The 23,512-nt window shown below is 46.1% G+C and overlaps 2 protein-coding genes and 1 non-coding gene across 3 annotated transcripts; 1 reads left to right on the top strand and 2 right to left on the bottom strand.

Moving 5' to 3' along the window:
- The first annotated feature begins 17,328 nt into the window (after positions 1-17,328).
- On the top strand, positions 17,329-18,347 carry LOC123448051 (uncharacterized protein At1g76070-like). Its single transcript, XM_045124821.1, has one exon. It carries the CDS (start codon positions 17,401-17,403, stop codon positions 18,142-18,144), a length of 744 nt encoding a protein of 247 aa, XP_044980756.1. The 5' UTR covers positions 17,329-17,400; the 3' UTR covers positions 18,145-18,347.
- Positions 18,348-20,909: 2,562 nt separating this feature from the next.
- Positions 20,910-22,071, bottom strand: LOC123448050 (alpha carbonic anhydrase 1, chloroplastic-like). The gene is made up of 2 exons (XM_045124820.1): positions 21,664-22,071; positions 20,910-21,560 (listed from the first exon to the last, which is right to left on the bottom strand). Exons 1-2 carry the CDS (start codon positions 21,964-21,966, stop codon positions 21,009-21,011), a joined length of 855 nt encoding a protein of 284 aa, XP_044980755.1. The 5' UTR covers positions 21,967-22,071; the 3' UTR covers positions 20,910-21,008.
- A 202-nt stretch (positions 22,072-22,273) lies between these two features.
- TRNAP-CGG lies at positions 22,274-22,345 on the bottom strand. Its single transcript has one exon. It is a non-coding gene; the product is annotated as a tRNA-Pro (tRNA).
- Between the last annotated feature and the right edge of the window lie 1,167 nt (positions 22,346-23,512).

The following is a 23,512-nucleotide window of genomic DNA, read 5'->3' as shown; positions in this document are numbered from 1 at the left end:
TGGGTAAGAAATTGGATTTCGATGCTTTTCCAATAGGAAATTTCTTCCGTTTTTGAATTTTTGGAAAATTAGAAAAATAAAAAGCAGTCCGGAGAGCGAACGAGGCGGCCACAAGCCCTGCCACCGCCCCCTACCCCCCTGGTGGCGGAGGGCAAGCTTGTGGGCACCTCGTGTGCCTCCCGGACTCTGTTTTCTTGCGGAGGACTCCTTCTGGCCCAGAAAAAATCAATATATACTCGCCCAAAGGTTTTGATCTCCGTATCACGTAGTTTTCCTCTGTTTTCGTTTCGAGCCTGTTTCTGTGACATATCTAGATCATCATGACTTCCCCAAACGCTCCTAAGGACAAGATCTTCGAGAAGGTCATCAATCCCTACCTCACAGAAGTGCTGAAACACCCCCAATCTATCAAGATGGGTGAGGGGATGTTGCACATCCGTGATGTTGAGGGGCCTAAGAAGACCGGAAGCGTGGAGACGAGGCTCGAAGCAATGGAGCAACAAGTCTTCAAGTGCCAAGGGATGGTGGAGCATGGAGTCAATGCCAACCACTCAATGATCACGGAGTTCACTAGCAATCACAAGATGGATGCCATTGATATTGGGAAACACCTCTCCAGGCTCTATGACAGGATTGAGCAACTTCAGGGCCAGATCTATGACCTGCAGAACCAAAACTGTGAGTATGAGTACAGATTTAAATCAATAAGGTTGGCTGCAGATTTGAGGATTCCGGCGACTCGTTCATCCTGCCATGATGGAGCACCTATGCCTTGGAAGACGGAGGATCAGACTACTCCAACAACAACACCACCATCACCACCGAAGGAAGACAACTAAGCATTGGTATGAGCAATCCCCTTGGCTTCTGCCAAGCTTGGGGGGCTTGCCCTGGTATCGTATCACCTTTATATCTTTTGCTTTTACCTTTGTTTTAGTTCTTTCCTTTTCAGTTTTTATTTCTTCTCTTAGAGGAATAAGTCTTTAGTGTTTAGTTTGAGTCTTTTGCTTTTTTCTCTCTCCCGACGTATTCGAGCTTACGAGCTATATAATAAAGAGTGTCTTAGTCAAGGGCTTTGCTTCGTGCCATGATCAAAAGTATGAAAAGAACGATAGCATGAAAGATCATGAGACGATCTTATGGAAGTGATAACTTCACTTATGATACGTATGATGATTGAAACTTGTTGAGAATAAATCAACATAGACCTCAGTCATTGTTGCAATTAATAAGAAGTAATAAGGAAAGAGAGGTTCACATATAAATATATCATCTTAGACATTTTTTTACAATTGTGAGCACTCACCAAACTATTACATGCTTAGGAGTAGATGTTGGACAAGGAAGACGACATAATGAATTGTGTTTGCTTGGTTCCAAACAATGTTCTCTGATTAGAGATCCCTTAGCATGTGACGATTGCTTCCACCTCATATTAGCCAAAACTCCCGCACAAAGTAGAGATACTACTTGTGCATCCATAAACCTCCAACCAGTTTTGCCATGAGAGTCCACCATTCCTACCTATGGATTGAATAAGATCCTTCAAGTAAGTTGTCATCGGTGCAAGCAATAAAAATTGCTCTCTAATATGTATGATCTATTAGTGTGTGGAAAATAAACTTTGTACGAACCTGTGATGAGGAAGACATAAAAGCGACAGACTGCATAATAAAGTTCTTTATCACAGGAGGCAATATAAAGTGACGTTCCTCCGCACTAAGAGGACACGCATTCAAACCTCAAAAGCACATGACAACCTCTGCTTCCCTCTGCGAAGGGCCTATTGTGACAGCCCGATGCCGACGTTCCAGAAGATTCCCTTTCCTTGCCGTTTTCGTCGTGTGTCTGTTTTATTTTGTCGCATCATCATCGCCTCATTCGCATCATCTGCATTGCATCGGAATCTCCGTTGCCGCCAGTTTTCAAACTTGCATTCGTTAGTAGTTGCCGGTTCGCGTCGTTGTCTGTTCTAAGCCCCACCGCACACGCACGCGCCCGCGGCATCGTCGAAACCCTGTTTTAAAGTGTGCGTAAAACTTTCTCTGATCGGGTTGAGATTTGACGTGCGGTCTTATTTTAATATAGCTAGGCCGCCTGTCGAATTTCGTCGCGATCGGAGTCCGTCTGGTACCCGAACGGTCGACCGTAGCGGCACCGTATTCGGTTTACCCTCAGAAGTCTGTCGATGTTTTTAAATCGTTGCCGCGCCGCCCGTTCTCCCTCTCGTCTCCGGATATTCCCTCTACACGGCCGCGTACCCATACCCGCGTTCGGAATCGTCCGAATCCGACCCCGCGGTTGGATCTGGAACGTGATTCCGGTTAACCGAGCCCCTCTTTTCTCTATAAATACCCCCCTCCATCATATTTTTAGACAGCACACCCTAACCCGCCTCGAAATCCATGCCCTCAAACCCTAGCCGCGCAGCCTCTCTCCTCCCTCCAGCCGCCAGGGCCCGCCGAGCCCACATCGGGCCCGGCCGAGCCGATCCGCCGCCGCCGCGTGACCCGAGGCCTCCCCTCGCTCTCCTCGCGCCGCCGCCAGCCACCGCGCGTGCCTCCCCGCACCTTATCCCGTCACCGGCCGGAGCCCTCGCCGCGGAGCACCTCTAGTCCCGCCGGCCGCCGCATCCTGCGTGCAGCCTCCGCCGCCGCCAGTCACCCCGCTCGCGCCATCGCCCCGCCTGCTCCTCTCGCCGCCTCGCCCCCTGCAGTCCCACCGGCTTTCCTCCGCGCCGCTTGCTCGCCGCTGCACCGCGCCCTGCGCCGCCGCCGTTCCCCAAGATTCGCGCGGATCCGCTGTTCCTTGCCGGTTCGCCTCCCTGGCCGGAGTCGCTACCGCCAAGCCCAGCCCGCCGCCGGCGCGTCCCCTGTCGGCGCCTGCTGGAACCGCCAGCGCGAGCCCCGCGTTGACCACGCCCGAGTGCGTCCTGGGCCTCCTCCCGGAGCGCCTCAGCCCAGCTGGCCACGAGACCGTGCCGGCCCAGGCCCAGGCGGCCTCGCCCTCCCCTCTGCTCCAGCCTCCCCTCATGGGCCGAAGCCCACAAGGTGAGCCCCTCCCTGCTGCCTATTTAGCGCCTGGGGTGTGTTCTTTTATCTTGCGCCCAATGCCCTGTGTAGTTCGGCCCAATAGGTTTATTGGAGTTTTCCAAATTAGTTATATTTCCAGAATATATCTGTATATTAGAACGCCCGTAGTTATTTATCCGTAAGTCGGATCGCGATGTTTTAGATATGGTTTTCGTGTAGAATTTCGCGTAGAATCCGAATTTACAACTTGCATAATCATTGGACAAAGTTTAACATGCCAAACGCCTAGTTTTGCGTGCTGTTTCAATAGGATACGCCCCGTATTTAATTTTCGTGCAAGTCCGGACTGTCCGTATCCCGTAGATTAAATGTCCATGTTTTAGGGACTATTTTTCCGTGTATTTTAGATCGGTCATTCGTATTTTTGCGTGTAGGAATTTGCCGGTAGTTTATTTTCCCGTATATAGGTGATTATCTCGCATTAATGTGTGGCATTATTTTGTGTTGCAAACCCCACATATTTTATATATAGTTTATTTTTCTGTGCAATTAGTTTTAGCTTTTGAGGAAGTTAGTACGCAAGATATTTTGCTAAGTTTCCCTTTTGTTTAATTCGTAGGATTTATTCCGTGCCTCGTTTGAATTAGTTGTCAACTATGGAGTTGTTCTTGGGTGTTTAGAATAGCCTCTGGTATTTTTGGGTGCAATATAAATGCATGTTTAGGTGTTGTTTGCTTGCTCTCGAGTTGCTAGAAATAGTGCTGATTTGGAGGAGCTGAAATATTTCTAAGTCTGGAATCTGTTATATTTTGTTGCTGTCTTGTCTTGCTTGCATCTTGTGATCTGTAGCTCTTTTGAGGTTGGTCCAATGGAGTTAGTTGTACCCCTTGTGTTTCTCTAGCATGCTGTAAATTTTCATGCCATTTGGAGTCCTGTAGCTTAGGATTTTGCTGCTGTCAATATTGCTTCAGATCGAAAACTGCACTTTCATGAGGTGTAATTTTCACTAAGTCTGAAATAGTGAGTGGGATGCCATTTTGTGTCTTCTTTTCCTAGTGCTCCTTGCTGCCATGCTAGTAGTTGTTAGCTGTTCGTAGTAGTGCTTCTTGTCCTCTTCCGTTCCATGCCTTTCATGAGTTTATCGGAGTTGTGTAGCTCGTAGTTGTGGGGCGTAGAAAATGCTATGTGGCTGATTTTGGCAGATTGTAGTGTTTTCTTGTTTTGCTCGTAGTTGTTGAACCGTAGCTTCGATTTGATCGTGTCCTACATGAAACTTGCTTAGAATCTCGTGTAGTTTCATGTTCTCTTGCTGTTTGTGTGTTTTGAAGTGCTCGTGACCGTCTTGCACACATATTGCATTCCTGCCATCATATCTTGCGGTGCTTGTATCTTTTGATCCGTAGCTCCGTTGGAGATGTTCTTTATGTGTAGATTGCTTGAAATGACGCGTAGAATCACGTGAACCTATTTGTTTTGCTGTTTAACAACTAATTAAAGGTGTTAGTTCAGATCTGGACAGAATTGTGAATTAACATGTGAGGTCGTTTCGGAGGTGCTATATGTCATTTCCGACCTCATTTAAAAAGCCTAGATAGGTAGTTTATTTACGCTTCACCTCTTGACATGTTTAACCACATTTAATATTGCCGTGTATTTAACCGGGATAGAACTAAATAAATGAACATGGAGTTTCGTCAATATGCAACTTGTTGTATATTGAACTTCATTTAATGTGTAGTGACTGCTTGTGTGATTTGTCATGCCGTGTCTTGCATGTTTTCAGCTGCTCATGCATCATTTGTGTTGTGCATCGTGTGCTGAATTCTCTGTGTTGATGTTGTTTCCGTTTTCCTCCGTCTCGATAGAGTTCCGCAAGCGTGTCGGATGTGAGGACCCGTTCGACTACGTCGGTTCGTCTGCTTCACGGAGGCATTCTTCTTCCAAGCGGGATCTCAGGCAAGATGATCATTTCCCCAGATACCATTACTATCATTGCCATGCTAGTTATTTCGATGCTGTCGTTTATGCCTCGTTGCCTACCACATGTTGAATATCAGCCTCTCAACAATGCCATGAAAACCATCAACCTGTTCAACCTAGCAAACCACTGATTGGCTATGTTACCACTTGCTTAACCATGTTGTAGAGTTGCTAGTTGCAGGTGCAGATGCTTCCATGCGAAAGCATGGGTTCCTTGTTATATCACCATATTAAATGCTATTTAATTTAATGCACCTATATACTTGGTAAAAGGTGGAAGGCTCGGCCTTTTTAGCCTGGTGTTTTGTTCCACCTTTGCCCCCTTAGTTTCCGGCTACCGGTGTTATGTTCCATAAATGAGCGCTCCTAACACGATAGGGGTTGTTATGGGGACCCCCTTGATAATTCGTTTTAGATTAAAGCTGGTCTGGCAAGGCCCAACTTTGGTACTACATTTGCCTAAACACCTAATAAAATTGCATAGGGACTTTCCGGACCCCGAGGATAATTTAATCAACCCCCGGGCCAGTGCTCCTCATGAGTGTTGGTCCCACCTGAGCGATGTCCGGTGCCCCTCTGGTCACCCGGAGGTTTAGCGATCCCGACGTCTAGCTCATCCGCCGTGTCCTGAGAACGAGGTACGCAACTCCTATCAGGATCGTCGACACGTCGGGTGGCCTTGCTGGATTAGTTTTACCTTTGACGAAATATCTTGTGCATCGGGATTCCGGTGATGCTCTGGGTAATCTCAGAGTTGAGGTTTTCCACTAGGGAATCCGACGAGATCGCGAGCTTCGTGATTGAGGATTTCTATGCGGCTTGTGGTAATTTGTGATGGACTAGTTGGAGCACCCCTGCAGGGTTAAATCTTTCGGAAATCCGTGCCCGCGGTTATGTGGCAACGTGGATACTTTGTTTAACACTGGTTCTAGATAACTTGAAGTTAACTTAAATAAAATATGCCAACTGTGTGCGTAACCGTGACTGTCTCTTTCGTGAGTTCCTTCTCCGATCGAGGACACGGTGGGGTTATGTCTGACGTAGGTAGGTAGGTGTTTAGGATCATTCATTTGATCATCAGTAGTTACGTCCGCTATGCGTAGATCTTCCCCCTCTTATTTCTTGTACTCGTAAGTTTAGCCACCAAATATATGCTTAGCCGCTGCTGCAACCTCACCACTTAACCATACCTCACCCATTAAGTTTTGCTAGTCTTGATACCTTTGGAAATGAGATTGCTGAGTCCCCTGTGGCTCACGGATTACTACAACACCAGTTGCAGGTACAGGTAGAGGTTACTTGACGCGAGCGCGTTGATTGTTCATTTGGAGTTGCTTCTTCTTCTTCTTCTACTTCATCGATCTAGGATGGGTTCCAGGCCAGCAGCCTGGGATAGCAAGGATGGACGTCGTTCTTATTTTTCTCGTTTGTTTTCGTTCGTAGTCGGACCCTGCTCTTACTCTTGATTATTATGTAATGTACTGTTGTGACTCTGATGTAGCTTGTGGCGAGTGTAAGCCAACTCTCTATGCATATCTCTTCTTTTCAGTACATGTACTTGTAATGATATCCATTCTTGCGACACGATGAGATGCGCTTCTATCCCTGACGAGGCCTTCGTGCCAAATTGAGGATAGGGTCGCATCTTGGGCGTGACACCTATCTTGTACCTTTACTTTTTGCCCTTTTAAGAGTCATGGTGATCATCACCAATTCTCTATTTTTTGCCTTTGTCTTGGCTACCGTCACATGTTTGGGAAAGATCTATATTCATATATCAACTTGGAGTTGAGTACTTATGCTTTATTGTTGTTGACTTTACCTTTGAGGTAAATCGTTGGGAGGCAAAACTATAAGCCCCTATCTTCCTCTGTGTCGAGCTAAAACTTTGACACCATGAGTACCACGTGAGTTGTAACAATTGTGGAAAACAAAAGAGATGATTGAGTATGTGGGTTTGCCTTACAAGCTCTTATTTGACTCTTTCTGATGTTGTGATAAATTGCAATTGCTTCAATGACTATGGTTTATTGTTGGTTACTTCCCGGTAAGGTTTTTTGCTTCATGCTTTGCTTTGTGAAGGAATTGTTACTTTCCCATAAGAATCTTTATGATGCATTGCTATCCTATGTGTGATCATGATCCCCTCATGTCCGTATTATGTTTTATCGACACCTTCGTCCCTCAACATGTGGACATGTTTATGGAACTTGGTTTTCGCTTGAGGACAAGCGAGGTCTAAGCTTGGGGGAGTTGATACGTCCATTTTGCATCATGCTTTCATGTTGATATTTATTGCTTTTTGTGCTGTTATATTACTTGTGGTACCATATTTATGCCTTTTCTCTCTTATTTTGCAAGGTTTATTTGAAGAGGGAGAATTCACGCAACTGGAATTCTGGACTGGAAAAGGAGCAAATCTTCAAATGCCCTAAAAAGTTACGTGGACTTTTTGGGATTATATAAAATATACTGGGTAAAAGAACTACCGGAGGGGGGCTGCCAGGGCGCCAGAAGCCCTGACACCGCCACCCCCTAGTGGCGGAGTGGGGGCTTGTGGGCTCCCTGACGGCCCACTAGCCCCCCTCTTTTGTTATATGAATCGTCTTGGTCCAGAAAAAAAATCAGACGGGAGCTTTTTCGTGGTTTCGCCGCCACCACGAGGCGGAACTTCAGCACATCCAATCTAGACCTCCGGCAGGATGAGAAATCATCGCCATCGTCATCACCAACACTCCTCTCGTCGGAGGGGAGGTATCTTCATCAACATCTTCATCAGCACCATCTCCTCACCAATCCCTAGTTCATCTCTTGTAACCAATCTTTGTCTCGCAACTCCGATTGGTACTAGTAAGGTTGCTAGTAGTGTTGATTACTCTTTGTAGTTGATGATAGTTGGATTACTTGGTGGAAGAGTTTATGTTCAGATCCTTGATGCTATCCGTTACACCTCTGATCATGATTATGATTATGTTTTGTGAGTAGTTACTTTTGTTCCTGAGGACATGGGATAAGTCATGTTAATAATAGTCATGTGAATTTGATATTCGTTCGGTATTTTGATATGTTGTATGTTGTATTTTCCTCTAGTAGTGTTATGTGAACATCGGCTACATAACACTTCACCATATTTGGGCCTGGAGGAAGGCATTGGGAAGTAGTAAGTAGATGATGGGTTGCTGGAGTGACAGAAGCTTAAACCCCAGTCTATGCGTTGCTTCGTAAGGGGCTGATTTGGATCCACTAGTTTAATGCTATGGTTAGGCTTTGTCTTAATTCTTCTTTTGTAGTTACGGATGCTTGCGAGAGAGGTTAATCATAAGTGGGATGCTTGTCCAAGTAAGGGCAGTACCCAAGCGCCGGTCCACCCACATATCAAACTATCAAAGTAACGAACGCGAATCGTATGAACTTGATGAAACTAGCATGACAGAAATTCCTGTGTGTCATCGGGAGCGTTTTTCCTCCTATAAGACTTTGTTCAGGCTTGTCCCTTGCTACAAAAGGGATTGGGCCACTTGCTGCACCGTTGCTACTACTTGTTACTTGTTACTTTTTGCTTGCTACGTTTCACCTCGCTACACAATCACTTGTTACCACTACTTTCAGTGCTTGCAGTTATTACCTTGCTGAAATCCGTTTATCAGAGCCTTCTTCTCCTCGTTAGGTTCGACACTCTTACTTATCCCCTATACTTGTGGGTCATCAGCTGCTTACATTCTAGGCATTAAGATCTATAGGGATAGATCGAAACGCCTGATAGGACTTTCACAAAGCACATACATTGATAAAGTTTTGAAGAAGTTCAAAATTGATCAATCCAAGAAAGGGTTCTTGCCAGTGTTACAAGGTATAAAATTGAGTAAGACTCAGTGCCCAGCGACTGCATAAGATAGAAAGACAATGAGTTCCGTCCCCTATGCTTCAGCTGTAGGTTCTATCATGTATGCAATGATGTGCACTAGACCCGACGTCAGCTTGACCATAAGTATGGCAGGCAGGTTTCAGAGTAATCCAGGAGTGGATCACTGGACGGCGGTCAAGAATATTCTGAAGTACCTGAAAAGAACTAAGGAAATGTTTCTCGTGTATGGAGGTGAGAAGGAGCTCGTCGTAAAAGGTTACGTCGACACTAGTTTTGACACCAATCCGGATGACTCTAAGTCTCAGACCGGATACGTATTTACTCTTAATGGGGGTGCGGTAAGCTGGTGTAGTTCCAAGCAAAGCATCATAGCAGATTCTACATGTGAAGCGGAGTACATGGCTGCCTCTGAGACGGCAAAGGAGGGTGTCTGGATGAAGCAGTTCATGACAGATCGTGGAGTTGTGCCGAGCGCACTAGATCCATTAACTCTGTTATGTCACAACACTGGTGCCATTGCCTTAGCAAAGGAACCAAGGTTTCACAAGAAGACCAGACACATCAAATGACGCTTCAACCTCATCCGTGACTACGTCGAGTTAGAGGACGTGAATATTTGCAAAGTGCACACGGATCTGAATGTAGCAGACCCGCTGACTAAACCTATTCCATGGGAAAAACATGATCAACACCAGAACTGTATGGGTGTTCGATTTATTACAATGTAAATCGCATGGCGATGTGAGGACTAGATTATTGACTCTAGTGCAAGTGGGGGACTGTTGGAAATATGCCCTAGAGGCAATGCTAAATAGTTATTATTATATTTCCTGTTAAAAGATAATCGTTTATTATCCATGCTATAATTGTATTGAATAAAAACATAGATACATGTGTGGATAAATAGACATAACAATGTCCCTAGCAAGCCTCTAGTTGGCTAGCCAGTTGATCAAGGATAGTCAAGGTTTTCTGACTATGTGCAAAGTGTTGTTGCTTGATAACTGGATCACATCATTAGGAGAATCATGTGATGGACTAGACCCAAACTATAAACGTAGCATATTGATCGTGTCATTTTATTGCTATTGTTTTCTGCGTGTCAAGTATTTGTTCCTATGACCATGAGATCATATAACCCACTTGCACCAGAGGGATACCTTGTGTGCATCAAATGTCACAACGTAACTGGGTGACTATAAAGGTGCTCTACAGGTATTTCCGAAGGTCTCCATTGGGTTAGTATGGATCAAGACTGGGATTTGTCACTCTGTGTGACGGAGAGGTATCTTGGGGCCCACTCGGTAATACAACATCACACACAAGCCTTGCAAGCAATGTGACTTAGTGTAAGTCACGGGATCTTGTATTATGGAACGAGAAAAGAGACTTGCCGGTAACGAGATTGAAATAGGTATGCGGATACCCACGATCGAATCTCGGGCAAGTAACATACCGAAGGACAAAGGGAATGACATACGGGATTGCCTGAATCCTTGACACTGAGGTTCAACCGATAAGTTATTCGGAGAATATGTAGGATCCAATATGGGCATCCAGGTCCTGCTAATGGATATTGACCAAGGAGTACCTCGGGGCATGTGTGCATAGTTCTCGAACCCGTAGGTTCTGCACACTTAAGGTTCGTCGATGTTTTAGTATAGTTGAGTTATATGGGTGGTTACCGAATGTTGTTTGGAGTCCCGGATGAGATCACGGACGTCACGAGGGTTTCCGAAATGGTCCGGATACGAAGATTGATATATAGGATGACCTCATTTGATTGCCGGAAGGTTTTCGGGCATTACCGAGAATGTACCGGGAGTGACGAATGGGTTCCAGATGTTCACCGGGAGGGGGCCAACCCACCCGGGGAAGCCCATATGCCCTAGGGGTGGTGCACCAGCCCTTGGTGGGCTGGTGGGATAGCCCAATAAGGCATATGTGTAAGGGATAATAAAATCAAAGAGAAAAGAAAAAGAAGAGGTGGGAAGGAAGGGAAGGACTCCACCTTCCAATCCTAGTTGGACTAGGATTGGAGGTGGACTCCTCCACCTCCTTGGCCGGCGCACCCTTGGGGTCTTGGACCCCAAGGCAAGGCTCCCCCCTTCTCCTATATATGGTGGAGTTTTAGGGCTGATTTGAGACAACTTTTGCCACGGCAGCCAGACCACAAACACCATGGTTTTTCCTCTAGATCGTATTTCTGCGGAGCTCGGGCGGAGCCCTGTAGGAGTAGATCCTTCACCACCACCGGAGCGCCGTCATGCTGCCGGAGAACTCATCTACTTCTCCGTCTTGCTTGCTGGATCAAGAAGGCCGAGATCATCGTTGAGCTATACGTGTGCTGAACGCGGAGGTGTCGTCCGTTCGGCACTAGATCGGAGCGGATCGTGGGACAGATCACGGGACGGTTCGTGGGACGGTTCGCGGGCGGATCGAGGGATGTGAGGACGTTCCACTACATCAACCGCATTTCTTAATGCTTCCTGCTGTGCGATCTACAAGGGTACGTAGATCCAAATCTCCTCTCGTAGATGGACATCACCATGATAGGTCTTCGTGCGCGTAGGAAATTTTTTGTTTCCCATGCGACGTTCCCCAACAGGTTTGTGCACCAGCGAAAGTTGCGCGACACTAGAGAGGCTAGCAATGGTGGAAGGTGAAAGTGCATCTATACCATGGACTCACATTAGTCATGAAGAACTCATATACTTATTGCGAAAGTTTTATTAGTAATCGAAACAAAGTGCTAAACGCATACTCCTAGGGGAAGGGTTGGTAGGTGTTAACCATCACGCGATCCCGACCGCCACACAAAGGATGACAATCCATAAATCAATTATGCTCTGACTTCCTAACATAGTGGTTCACCATACCTGCATGCTACGGGAATCACTAACCTCAACACAAGTATTTCTAGATTCACAACACCCTACTAACATAACTCTAATATTACCATATCCATATCTCAAAACTAATTGTGAGGAATCAAACTTCTCTTACTAATCAATGCACATGAATATGAAAGTTTTTATTATATCCTCTTTGGATGCCTATCATATTTGGGACTAATTTCATAGCACATGCCAATTACCAAGTTACTTAGAGAGAGCACTCTCAAAAAGATATAAGTGAAGATCGAGAGTTTTTATTTCTATAAAATATGACACCGTCGTGCTCTAAAAATATTTAAGTGAAGCACTAGAGCAAAATCATCTAGCTCAAAAGATAAAAGTGAAGCACATGCGAGCTAAATTGCCTAACTCAAAATATATAAGTGAAGCACATTGAGTATTCTCGCAAATTCACGATGAGTGCATGTCCCTCTCAAAAAGGTGTGCAGAAAGGATGATTGTGACAAAACAAAAAGCAAAGACTCCTATAATACACGATGCTCCAAGCAAAACACATATCATATGGTGAATAAAAATATAGCTCCAAGTAACGTTACCGATGGATTGAAGACGAAAGAGGGGATGCCTTCCCGGGGCATCCCCAAGGTTAGGCTTTTTGGTGTCCTTGAATTTGGCTTGGGATGTCTTGGGCATCCCCAAGCTTAAGCTCTTTCCACTCTTTATTCCATTGTCCATGAGAACATCACCCAAAACTTGAAAACTTCACAACACAAAACTTAAACAGAAACTCGTGATATCATTAGCATAAGAAAACAAACCACCAACTCTGTAGGTACTGTAGTAAACTTGATTTCCATTTAGATTGATGTTATATTACTGTATTCTCACTTTTCCATGGCTAGTACCCCCGATGTTAACCATAGTTTCATCAAAATAAGCAATCAACACAAGAAAAATAGAATCTATCAAAAATAGACCAGTCTGTAGCAATCTGTAGACTTCGTGTACCTCTGGTATCCCAAAAATTATGAAAAATTATGAAAATTAGGGCAATTCGCATATCAATCAGCAGCAAAAATAATCAACTCAAAAGCTCTTTCTGGATAGGAATTAAAAATAATTTCGTGAGCACAAAGTTTCTGCCTTTTTCAGCATGATCAAACAACTATCACCAAAACTAATCATAAAGGTTTTGCTTGGCACAAACACTAACTAAAACATAAAAAACACAATCATAACATAATTATTCATTGGGTTGCCTCCCAACAAGCGCTATCGTTTAACGCCCTTAGCTAGGCATTGATAATTCAATGATGCTCACACAAAAGACAAGAATTGAAGCACAACGAGAGCATCATAAAGCATGTGAAAATCACATCTAAGTCTAACATACTTCATATGCATAGGAATTTTATAGGAAAACAAATTGTCAAGACAACCAATAGTTACCATATGCAAGGAAGAAGAAAGAGACAATAGCAATCTCAACATAACGAGAGGTGATTTAGTGATATGAAAATTTCCACAACCATATTTTCCTCTCTGATAATAATTACATGTGGGACCATATTCAAATTCAACAATATAACTATCACATATGATATTCTTTTCATGATCCACATGCATGCCAAGTTGACGCTCTTCAAAAATAGTGGGATTATCATCAACTAAAGTCATGACTTCTCCAAACCCACTTTCAATCTTATTGCAAACATTATTATCAATATCATATTCATCATGAGGCTTAAACAAATTTTCAAGATCATAAGAAAAATCATCACCCCAATCATGATCATTGCAACAAGTAGTGGACATAGCAAAACTAGCATCCCCAAGCTTAGGGTTTTGCATATTTTTTAGCATGATTGTCATTAATAGAATTTATAGTGAAACCATTGCAATCATGCTTTTCATTCAAGGAGCCCTCGTGAATCACTTCATAAATTTCTTCATCACAATTTTCAGATTCACGCATCTCAAGCAAAACTCACTAGCAATTGGTTCAACATAATTGGATCGCTTAAAGAGATTAGCAAGTGGATGAGGATCCATATCAATAGATTTTTAGCAAGCGAAGATGCAAGCATATTGAAGGCACATAGCACACGAGAAAACAGAAAGCAAGCGAAAGAAAGGGCGAACGAAAAAGGCAAATATTTTTGTAAATTTTGTTTTTTCAGAAGTGGGGGAGAGGAAAACGAGAGGCAAAAGGCAAATAATGTAAATGCAAGAGATGAGTTTGCGATAGTTACTTGGTATGCTTCACTTGAATACTCCCCGGCAACGGCGCCAGAAATCCTTCTTGCTACCTCTTGAGCTTGCGTTGGTTTTTCCCTTGAAGAGGAAAGGGTGATGCAGCAAAGTAGCGATAAGCATTTCCCTCAGTTTGAGAACCAAGGTATCAATCCAGTAGGATATCAAGATGAGGCACCAATGTACATGCGCAAAAACAAACAAACTTGCACCCAACACTCTAAAGGGGTTGTCAATCCCTTCACGATTACTTGCAAGGTGAGATCTGAAGGTGAAAAGTGCAACAAAGTATTTTTGGTATTTTTATAGATCTGAATATATGATGTGAAGTAGACCCAGGGGCCATAGTGTTCACTAGAGGCTTCTCTCATGAAAGCAAGTATTACGGTGGGTGAACGAATTATTGTCGAGCAATTGATAGAATCGCGCAAAGTCATGATGATATCTAAGGCAATGATCATACATATAGGCATCACGTCCGAGACAAGTAGACCGATACTTTCTGCATCTACTACTATTACTCCACACATCGACCGCTATCCAGCATGCATCTAGTGTATTAAGTTCATAACAAACAGAGTAACGCCTTAAGCAAGATGATATGATGTAGAGGGATAAATTCATGCAATATGATATAAACCCCATCTTTTTACCCTTGATGGCAACAACATGATGCGTGCCTCGCTACATTTTCTGTCACTGGGTGAGGACACCGCACGGTATGAACCCAAAACCAAGCACTTCTCCTATTGCAAGAATTATAGATCAAGTTGGCCAAACGAAACCCATAACTCAAAGAGAATTACAAGGATATGAAATCATGCATATAAGAGATCAGAAGAGACTCAAATAATATTCATAGATAATCTAATCATAAATCCACAATTCATCGGATCTCGACAAACACACCGTAAAAGAAAGTTACATCGGATAGATCTCCATGAAGATCATGGAGAGCTTTGTATTGAAGATCCAAGAGAGAGAAGAAGCCATCTGGCTACTAGCTATGGACCCGAAGGTCTGTGGTGAACTACTCACGCATCATAGGAGAGGCAATGGTGTTGATGAAGAAGCCCTCTGTATCCGAATCCCCCTCCGGCAGGGCACCAGAACGGTCCCCAGATGGGATCTTGCGGAGACAAAAGCTTGCGGCGGCGGAAAAGTATTTTCATGGCTCTCTTCTTTGGTTTCGGGATTTTAGAGAATTTATAGGCGAAAGAGGTAGGGCAAAGGAGGCACGTGGGGCCCACAAGCCTGCCAGGCGCGCCCCCCTAGGGCGCCCAGGGTGCTTGTGACCTCCCACGAGGTCTCCTGCCTTGGTTCTCAAGTCCCCCGCGTATCTTCTGTTATGGAAAAAATCATCCCGCGGGGTTTATTCCGTTTGGACTCCGTTTAATATTCTTTTCTGAAAAAGTTCAAAAACACAGAACAAACAGAAACTGGCACTGGGCACTGAGTTAATAGGTTAGTCCCCAAAAAGATATAAAATAGCATATTCATGCATATAAAACATCCAAAGTTGACAAGATAATAGCATGGAACCATCAAAAATTATAGATACGTTGGAGACGTATCAATCCCCACTAAATTCTCTAAAATACACTAGTACCAAACAAGGCCTTAGGGTGGGTTTGACCCGAGGGGTATTGCACCAGGTGTTCCCATGATCGTAACATTCAAAACAACTCTGCTTTCGGTACATTCTCCTCACCTCCTCCCACTATCCCCTAACCATGATTTAAACTACCCATGGATTAACAGACCTTGCGTAGAGGTTAAGGCTAGACGGATTACTGAAATGTAGTTTTACTAACGTATCCTCATCGACTGCGAGAGTTTGTGGTTCGTGTTCTCGGACCAAAGAAACCAAACAAGCATACATTTCCTTTAATGGAGTATCTTTATAAGGTATGGATACAAGGCTATACCTGTACCCTATCCATAATTTAATGGGTAGGGTATAGATACTATCCATGTGTATAAGAGTATGTCCATACCTTGTCCATGTGGATACGACACCCACGGGTACCCATACCCTGGTTAAAATTGCCATCATTACCTCCTCCCACTCTCCTCTAAGTTTTCTTTCTTTCCACCCCTCCCTCATAGGTTTATAATAATCCAAATCAAATTGGTACTTTCCTTTATTTGTCCTATTATAAACCATATCCTACATTAATTCAATCAAATCCTATCAAAATCTATGTATTAGCTCAATGAAATCAAATCAAATCTTACAAAAATCTCAAGTAAATTAAAACTTTTTTCGTTGTCCCTTATTCTATAGCCCAATCAAATCACATCTTACAAAATTCTCAACTACTATATACTCCCTCGGTTTAATAGTATAAAAAACGTTTTCGACGGCATCTCTAGTTAGCATTAGCGTCCCGACTAGCTAACCCTAGCCGTCGCCTCGAAAAAGCTAGTGCTCCATCGAAAAAGCTAGTGCTCCATCACCTCCCGCCGGCGCCGTCGTTGGTCCGCCCCGTCTTCGGTGGCCTTATGGCCATGGAGGCGGAGTGGATCTCGGCCCTTGCCGGTGGGAGGGCTCCGTTTTTAGATATTTCTTCGAGTTTTGTTAGGGTTTGTGTTCTGCTCAGGAAGACGAGACAGTGGCAACTCCCTGAAGATGGAATAAAGGTCTCCCCGTCCAGCCCTCGTTCCGGTGGGCGTGTGGAGGTGTGTCTCCGGCAAATTTGTCTTTGGTGGATTTGCTCGGATCTTTTCGTCGTTTGTCTGCTGTTCTGGTGTGTTGGTCCTATGGAACCTTAGCACGACGACTTTCCGACTGTCTACTACAACAACGTTTGCTTGGCTTCAATGAGGGAGGGGTGATGATAGCGGCGCGCCTTCGGCTCGCTTCAGTGTTTGTAGTGTTCCCTAGGTGGTCTTCAGATCTGGATGTAATTTTATTATTTCTGATTTTTGTTGTACTTTTTTTGCAAAAAAAAGACACTAATCTTGTGTCAAAAACGCTGTTATTTTATGGAATGGGGAGTGTGAATTTGAATTTTCAGAAAGTTGTCCAGACAAGATTCTTTACCGGTCTTCTCCGTCCACGCACGCAGCCACCCACAAGACCAGTGCTTGGGTGCTTCTAGAAGCTGGAACACGGTTTTCCTGGAGCCATCCCGGAGCGTTGTAAACCTGGCCCACACAAACCGCATCTCCTCCGACTTTTGATTAACCGTTTACCAAAACACAGAGGAAAAACACATCGAAGCGAAAGAAAACGACGGCCACCCGCACCCAGCCCCAGCCACGCTCCCGGCAATCCCCAACGACGCGAGCGCATACGACTCCCTCCCTCCCTCCCTCCCTTTTAAACCGCGCCACACGCCGACCAACCGGAACCGGCCGACGACTTCTTCCTCCCCTCGCCTCCCCCCCACCGATCTCCCCCTCTCCCATGGCGGCGTCGACTTCGCGCGACCGCGGCGGCCACCCGCCGGACTCGACGCGGCTGCGCATCGGCGACGACATCGCCTGGGCGGACGTTGGCGGCGTGTACGACCGCGACGACTCCCTCAAGGAGAACACCAACCCCAAGTGCCTCCTCAAGGCCCACAACCCGAGCGCGCCCGGCCAGCACCACCACCACAACGGCGGCGCGTCGCAGCGCTTCTCCGGGAACCTCAAGCCCACAGCGGCGCCCATCATCGGCCTCTCCGGGAAGCTCGGACAGGGCGGCGCGCGCCGGACCCACCAGCAGCACCCGCCGGCCATGTTCCCCAAGAAGGCCAAGACCGGCGGCGGCGGCCGCAACCCGAGGCCCGCCGTCCCGGAGGACGAGCCCAGCTCCCCCAAGGTCTCGTGTATCGGCAAGGTGCTCTCCGAGCGCGAGAGGGCGCGGCGCCGACCTCGCCCGCCCCCCTCGGAGCGCCCTTCCTCCGGCTGCTGCCCTGGGCTCGGCTTCTTCATGCGCCGCAGCCGCTCGCGGAAGAGCGCCGTCGAGAGCGTCGACTGGTCCCCGCCTCCCGAGCCACCGGCGGCGACGCGCAGGGCGGCGAAGGCGGTCGAGGCGGAGGAATCCGCGCCGGCGCCGGCGCCCGGGCTGGGAGGGGTCATGCGGTTCGCGTCGGGGAGGCGGGCGCCGGATTGGGCGGCCAAGATGGAGGTGGACGACCGCGTGGCCAGATCCGGGCCGTTGTAGCGCGGGCAGGAGATTTAATTTTGCTCTTGGGTTTGGTTGTGATCATCACTTCTCCTCGTTCTTGTTGGCTTGTTGCTGTGCTCTAGGCTTAGTAAAATCTCTGTCTGTTTGTGTGTATATACCGATAGTATTAATTAGGACAAAACATTTGTGGGATCATGATATGGATTTGAAATCAGACCAAATTTTGCTAGTTTCCTCAACTGCTTTGGCACGTTTCTGGTTTGTTGCAACCTGACATATTCTTGAGAGTGGAGTCTTGACGTCTTGTGGAAATTTGATTAAAATTTTCAGACCTAATCTTGACTACATATCTTGCACCACCATCTTCCTGCAGAAGATCAGCAGCCTAGCTTGAGAGGTAGAACGTCATCCCTCAAATTTTCTCCACTCAGCTGTCGTGTCGTGTCACTGCATTGTTTCCCACCCTTCTTTCTTACAACCTTCCATTTGTCTCTTACAGGAACGATGTCGTCATGGGTTGCAACCACATCTCCAAAGACATTCCTCTTATTCTAGTGAGTTTACTTATTCCATCTTTCACATAGTCCATCTATCTAGTCATCCCAACTCACAATTAGGACAGATATTGCAGATAGTTTCCCTAAAATATGTTAATACTCTGGCCTGCATTCTTTGCAATCAAATCAAGTGCGACTTCATTCAGATTAGTGGAATTAAATAAATCTAACCGTCGGTGGAATGCAGAAAAGCAGCTACTACTTCGTTGCAGATCTGTTTGTTTCGGGGTTAGATTTAGGCGCGCCACTTGCTCGGTGACACACACACACACACACACAAGCCTTAATTGTTTATTTCATCGCAAATTAGTTTATTTGACTTCGTCGCTATCTGTATTAGTAGTGTATAAGCTGTCTTGTTTGCGAGTTTGAACACGCATCTGAATCGGATATTCAATTTGGCTCTAGGGAGCATATGCTCAATATTTATCTGGTGCCGTGCACCCCTATTCACGGGTTCTTGTTCTGAAACTACTAAAACAGCTGCACGGATTCTTGCTCCCTTTTATTTCCGGAGGGTTTTCTTGCAAGGTGACTGGTTATGTGCTTTACTGTTAATTTTGTTGTAGTAAACATGTCCTAGTATCCTTGATCCTCCATATCTCTTCTCAAACATGAATTTATGTTGTTAGATGATTAATTGAGGATCTAGTATGCAGCTTGTATATACAGAGGTGCCATTTTGTAGTGTACACGAGCTGCATTGGTGTTTCCAGAGATGAACTTACTTATCTATTTAGTGTTGCAGAGTATGCATTTTATCATGGTCAGTCCATCACAAAAGATCATTGGCTCCGTCATGCATCATTGTAATGGGGTTGTGACGCAACGAATATTGACTATCTGAAAATCCCAAATTGTGCTCCTGTATATATTGGCTGGTAGGTACAGACCTCTCCAAAAAAACTTCTAACTTTGCACTTCTAAACTACACTGAAGAGAAGAATTTAATGGCTCTGAAGAGAAGAATTACAGTGCATTCAAATTTAATTATTACGGAACTTCACGTCTACAACTAAAATATTTTCATTACATTCAAATTTAAGTGCTCTGGAGCGAAGAATTCGTGAAACTTTAACTCTGGCTAGTTAAGTTTGCATATCACATTTAATTTAAGTTGAGCTATGGATACCGTGGGTGGCTATCTGTTTTTCTGCTGCCTGAACATTTCTGGGATGTAAATCACTGAAAAGCCGGTAATGGTGTTGCATAATGTGTACCATAACCTCCAAATGAATTTTACTGTAATGAGAAAGTTGTAATAGACACTGGTGTAAATTATCAAAAACATGGTGCAGTCTTGGGTATTAAACTTATTTGTTGCTACGAGTTCTGAATATCATCAGTGATAGTTCCAAGAGCGTTGCGCCAGGTGCATTTTCAAGAGTTACTAGTTTGACATACATTTTTAAGTTTAGTGCTATTGACACCACAGGAATTACTAGTTTGCAGGATTTCGATGCAAACAAAGCGATAAGTAGAGAAAGAATAGTTTCTGCATGAAATCCGCCGGCACTAAGCATCAACTTACCTGGAATTAGCTAATTTCTTCTGGAATGTTGACTGAACACATTGGAATTATTTGTTATTTCTAATGATGGGCAGAAACCTGGAATGTCTCTTGTTCCAATCTAAATAACACAAGTTGGTACTGAGTCTATGTCGGAAACAGTGCAATTCGATATCGTGATAGTGTAGGCTTCCTAACCCTTATGAGTCTTGGAGAGTATTGTTCATGCCGTTTTTCCAAACTAGATGCCTTTCTACATTTCAGGAGAGTGGGGACACACGGATTTCTTGTGCCGCTAGAGCGAGTATATGCCACCAGGCTCAGCTATCACGGAAGTGATAATCGCTGGCCTTGGAAACTAAATAGCAGTTGTATGTGCTATTCATTCTGATGCTATTAAGAGGGAAATGTATGTGCTCAATTTTAGTTTTGCACTTCCGCTTTGTTGCATCAATGTAAGGAAAGTTCAGAAGCGATTCTGAATTCAGATAAACTAGACTGAGTTTCAGATCATATTAAGGTATTGCTGCATTGTCGGCAAAAAAAAAAAGAAGGTATTGCTGCATTGCATTGGCCCTGGAATCTTGGCAAGTACAGTGTAAGCAGCTAATACCGTAGGATTCAGAGTTTCAGATCATCGGTATGACTAGTACAACGAGATATCATGCTACTATATTTCTGACAATTTTTCATCCGAGTAAAGCAGGGAAGAGATAACGACAAGGCAAAAAATGAGATTAGTTGGTCAGTACGTTGATGGTGATACACGAAACGAATACAGTAACACGTTAATTTCTAGGTTAATTAGCAGTCCATCTAATGGGATGATAAGATCAGATTTCGAAGGATATGGTGCTGTTGGGCGGGTTGTAGAAGGTGATGACCCTGCCGTTGATCGGCTGCACCGGCCGGGCGTTCTGCTTGGCGGCCGCCGGCAGCGGCGCGACGAGGAGGTCCAGCTGCTCCTGGGTGAGCTGCCTCACCTTGCCCAGGACGTTCCAGTAGACGTTCTCGGCGCACGGCGGCGCCGTGAGGGACCCCATGTACCGGAAGTAGCTCCCCGTCCGCTTCTCCAGCGAGCGCAGGTGCACCAGCCCGGCCGCCACGCGCGCGTCCTGCTCGCCGTAGCTGCACCGGTCGGCCGCCAGCTCCGCCAGCTTCCGCTTGAGCTGGAAGTAGAAGGAGTCCGGGGCGCCGACCTTGTAGATGATGGCGAGGATGGCGACCTCGCCGGTGCCTGCGTCGCTCTGGTGGATGAGCTGGAGCTCGAGCGGGTGCCTCTTGCCGTTGATGGTGTGCTCGGAGGGCGTGCGCCACTGCAGCTTCTTGAGGCTGAAGGCCTTGCCGCCGATGGACACGGTGCCAGGCTTGCCGGCGAACGTCATCTGCATTGCCAAAACGGCCGATCAGTACATGGACGCGCCGATCGAGATGGAGAAACAACGTTGGGAATGGGATGGCGATGTGAATGGAGGGGCAGGGACTTGCCGAGATCTCCTTGCCGTTGTTGATGAGGGTGGCGTTGGAGGCGACGTAGGTCCGGTTGAGGGAGTCGAGGTCGGCCTTGGGGACGGCGTTCTTGGTGACGATGTCGATGGGGGACTGCTTCCTCACCGCAGGGCCGCCGTTGCAGGCGCTGTACTTGGGGCTCAGCTTGGACCAGTTATCCGGGCCCAGCTTGGTCCCCGGCACGTAGCTGTAGTCCGGATCGTCGGCTGCAACGGACGACGCCGCCGCGACAGCGACGGCCAAGACGAGGACGGCCCGAAGGGACGCCATTGCCGGCAGCATGGATGGATCGTTGCTTGCCTTGTTCCTCCTGGTTGATCGAGTTTTGGAAGGGACCGATCGCGCGTGGCTGGCCGCTTTGCCGCGCGTGTATTTACAGGCACGAAATTCGGTTGCTGGGTGGGACGGGTGGACGGGAGTGGAGGAGCTTAATTTTGCTTGGCGCCAAGAATAGCGCTGCTCTGTCTGCCTCTGCCGCCGTGCCGAGGCTTGACGTCCGTCTTGGTCGTGGTACTGTGCTGGCAGCTACCTGGAGGGAGAGTTTTCTTTTTTTTGTTTCTGGCTACAAAAAAAGGGAGAGCAAAAAAGTGGGGTGTTGCGAGAATCGAACTCACGACCTCTCGCACCCGAAGCGAGAATCATACCACTAGACCAAACACCCGATTGTTGTCCAGTTCGCGACATGACGTTATTTATTCATAATTCTTAGCATCGACGGGATTTGAATGTTTTATTCGCTAACGCGGCTGCGATGTCCTCGAAGCGAGGTGATCGAAATCACCTTGACGCCTAATGTTTAGACCTGTTTATGCGTAACACATCAAGATAATTAGAATTCAGCTTCAGCATCTGCACACCATATATCCATCCAAGTGAATGATCGAGTTGGAAAATACACAACACAAGTGAATCATCCAAGTGCATGAATTGAGTATTGAGTAAATAGGTAATTTTTCAAATAAATTAATCTATAAAATAATTAATAACATGTCATTGATTAGATTCATGACTTACTGATAATTAATCATGGCATCACACACTTGACAAATAGTATCTACGCAAATCATCACTACGCGTAAGACACTAGTAACTAGGAGCGGGATAATCGAGTTATACCCTCCGATCTCCCAATTGACCGTAGCATCAGCGGTGGCGGCGACAACATCCTCTGCCGCCTTTTTCTCGGCTTCGGCCTTCTCGCGGACGAGACGGTCGGCTTCGGTTGGTGAAGACATGGCGATGACGAAGGCGACGCGGATGTAGAAGAAAGAGACGGACGGAGGCGATCAGTCGCGTGACCGCTCCCAAAAACCTAATCGCCCCTTTCCCGTACATGATCCGGAGAGGCAGGGTTTCGGAGGCCTGCTCTCCCATCGACCGTGTACGCGGTGAACGGGGCGGAGTCGCCGGCGGCAGCAGCAGCAAAGGAACAAGCGCGTGAAGCACAGGCGATCTAATCTCGTGAAGGTAACAACCCACGACCCGGCGTCTCGGATCGTGGTGTGTCCGTTACGTATTCTCCGTTCCTGACCGACAAAAATAAGCTCGTAAGTATAAGCTCGGCTCGGCTCATTCCCGGAACCCGTGACGTGACGAGGCGGGCGGCAGAGGGGGAATGCGCGAGGGCCTCTTCTCTTCTCATGCTCCAATAACATGTAGAAGATAGACCCTTATAAAGGAGTCCAACTCCTTCTCCACTAGCGGGGTGGGACTAAACTTTCCACGACGAGCTTGTCATGCCACCACCTACATGGGCCCTTAGAGATTTCTGAAATTGTGTCATGGGCCATAGGCCCATCTAAGATTTCAACAATCCCCCACCAAATCT

Source organism: Hordeum vulgare, chromosome 4H (genome assembly GCF_904849725.1).
Source record: "Hordeum vulgare subsp. vulgare chromosome 4H, MorexV3_pseudomolecules_assembly, whole genome shotgun sequence".
Classification (NCBI taxonomy): Eukaryota; Viridiplantae; Streptophyta; class Magnoliopsida; order Poales; family Poaceae; genus Hordeum; species Hordeum vulgare.
Note: the sequence above shows the minus strand (reverse complement) of the source record. Positions and strands in the feature narration are given on the sequence as shown.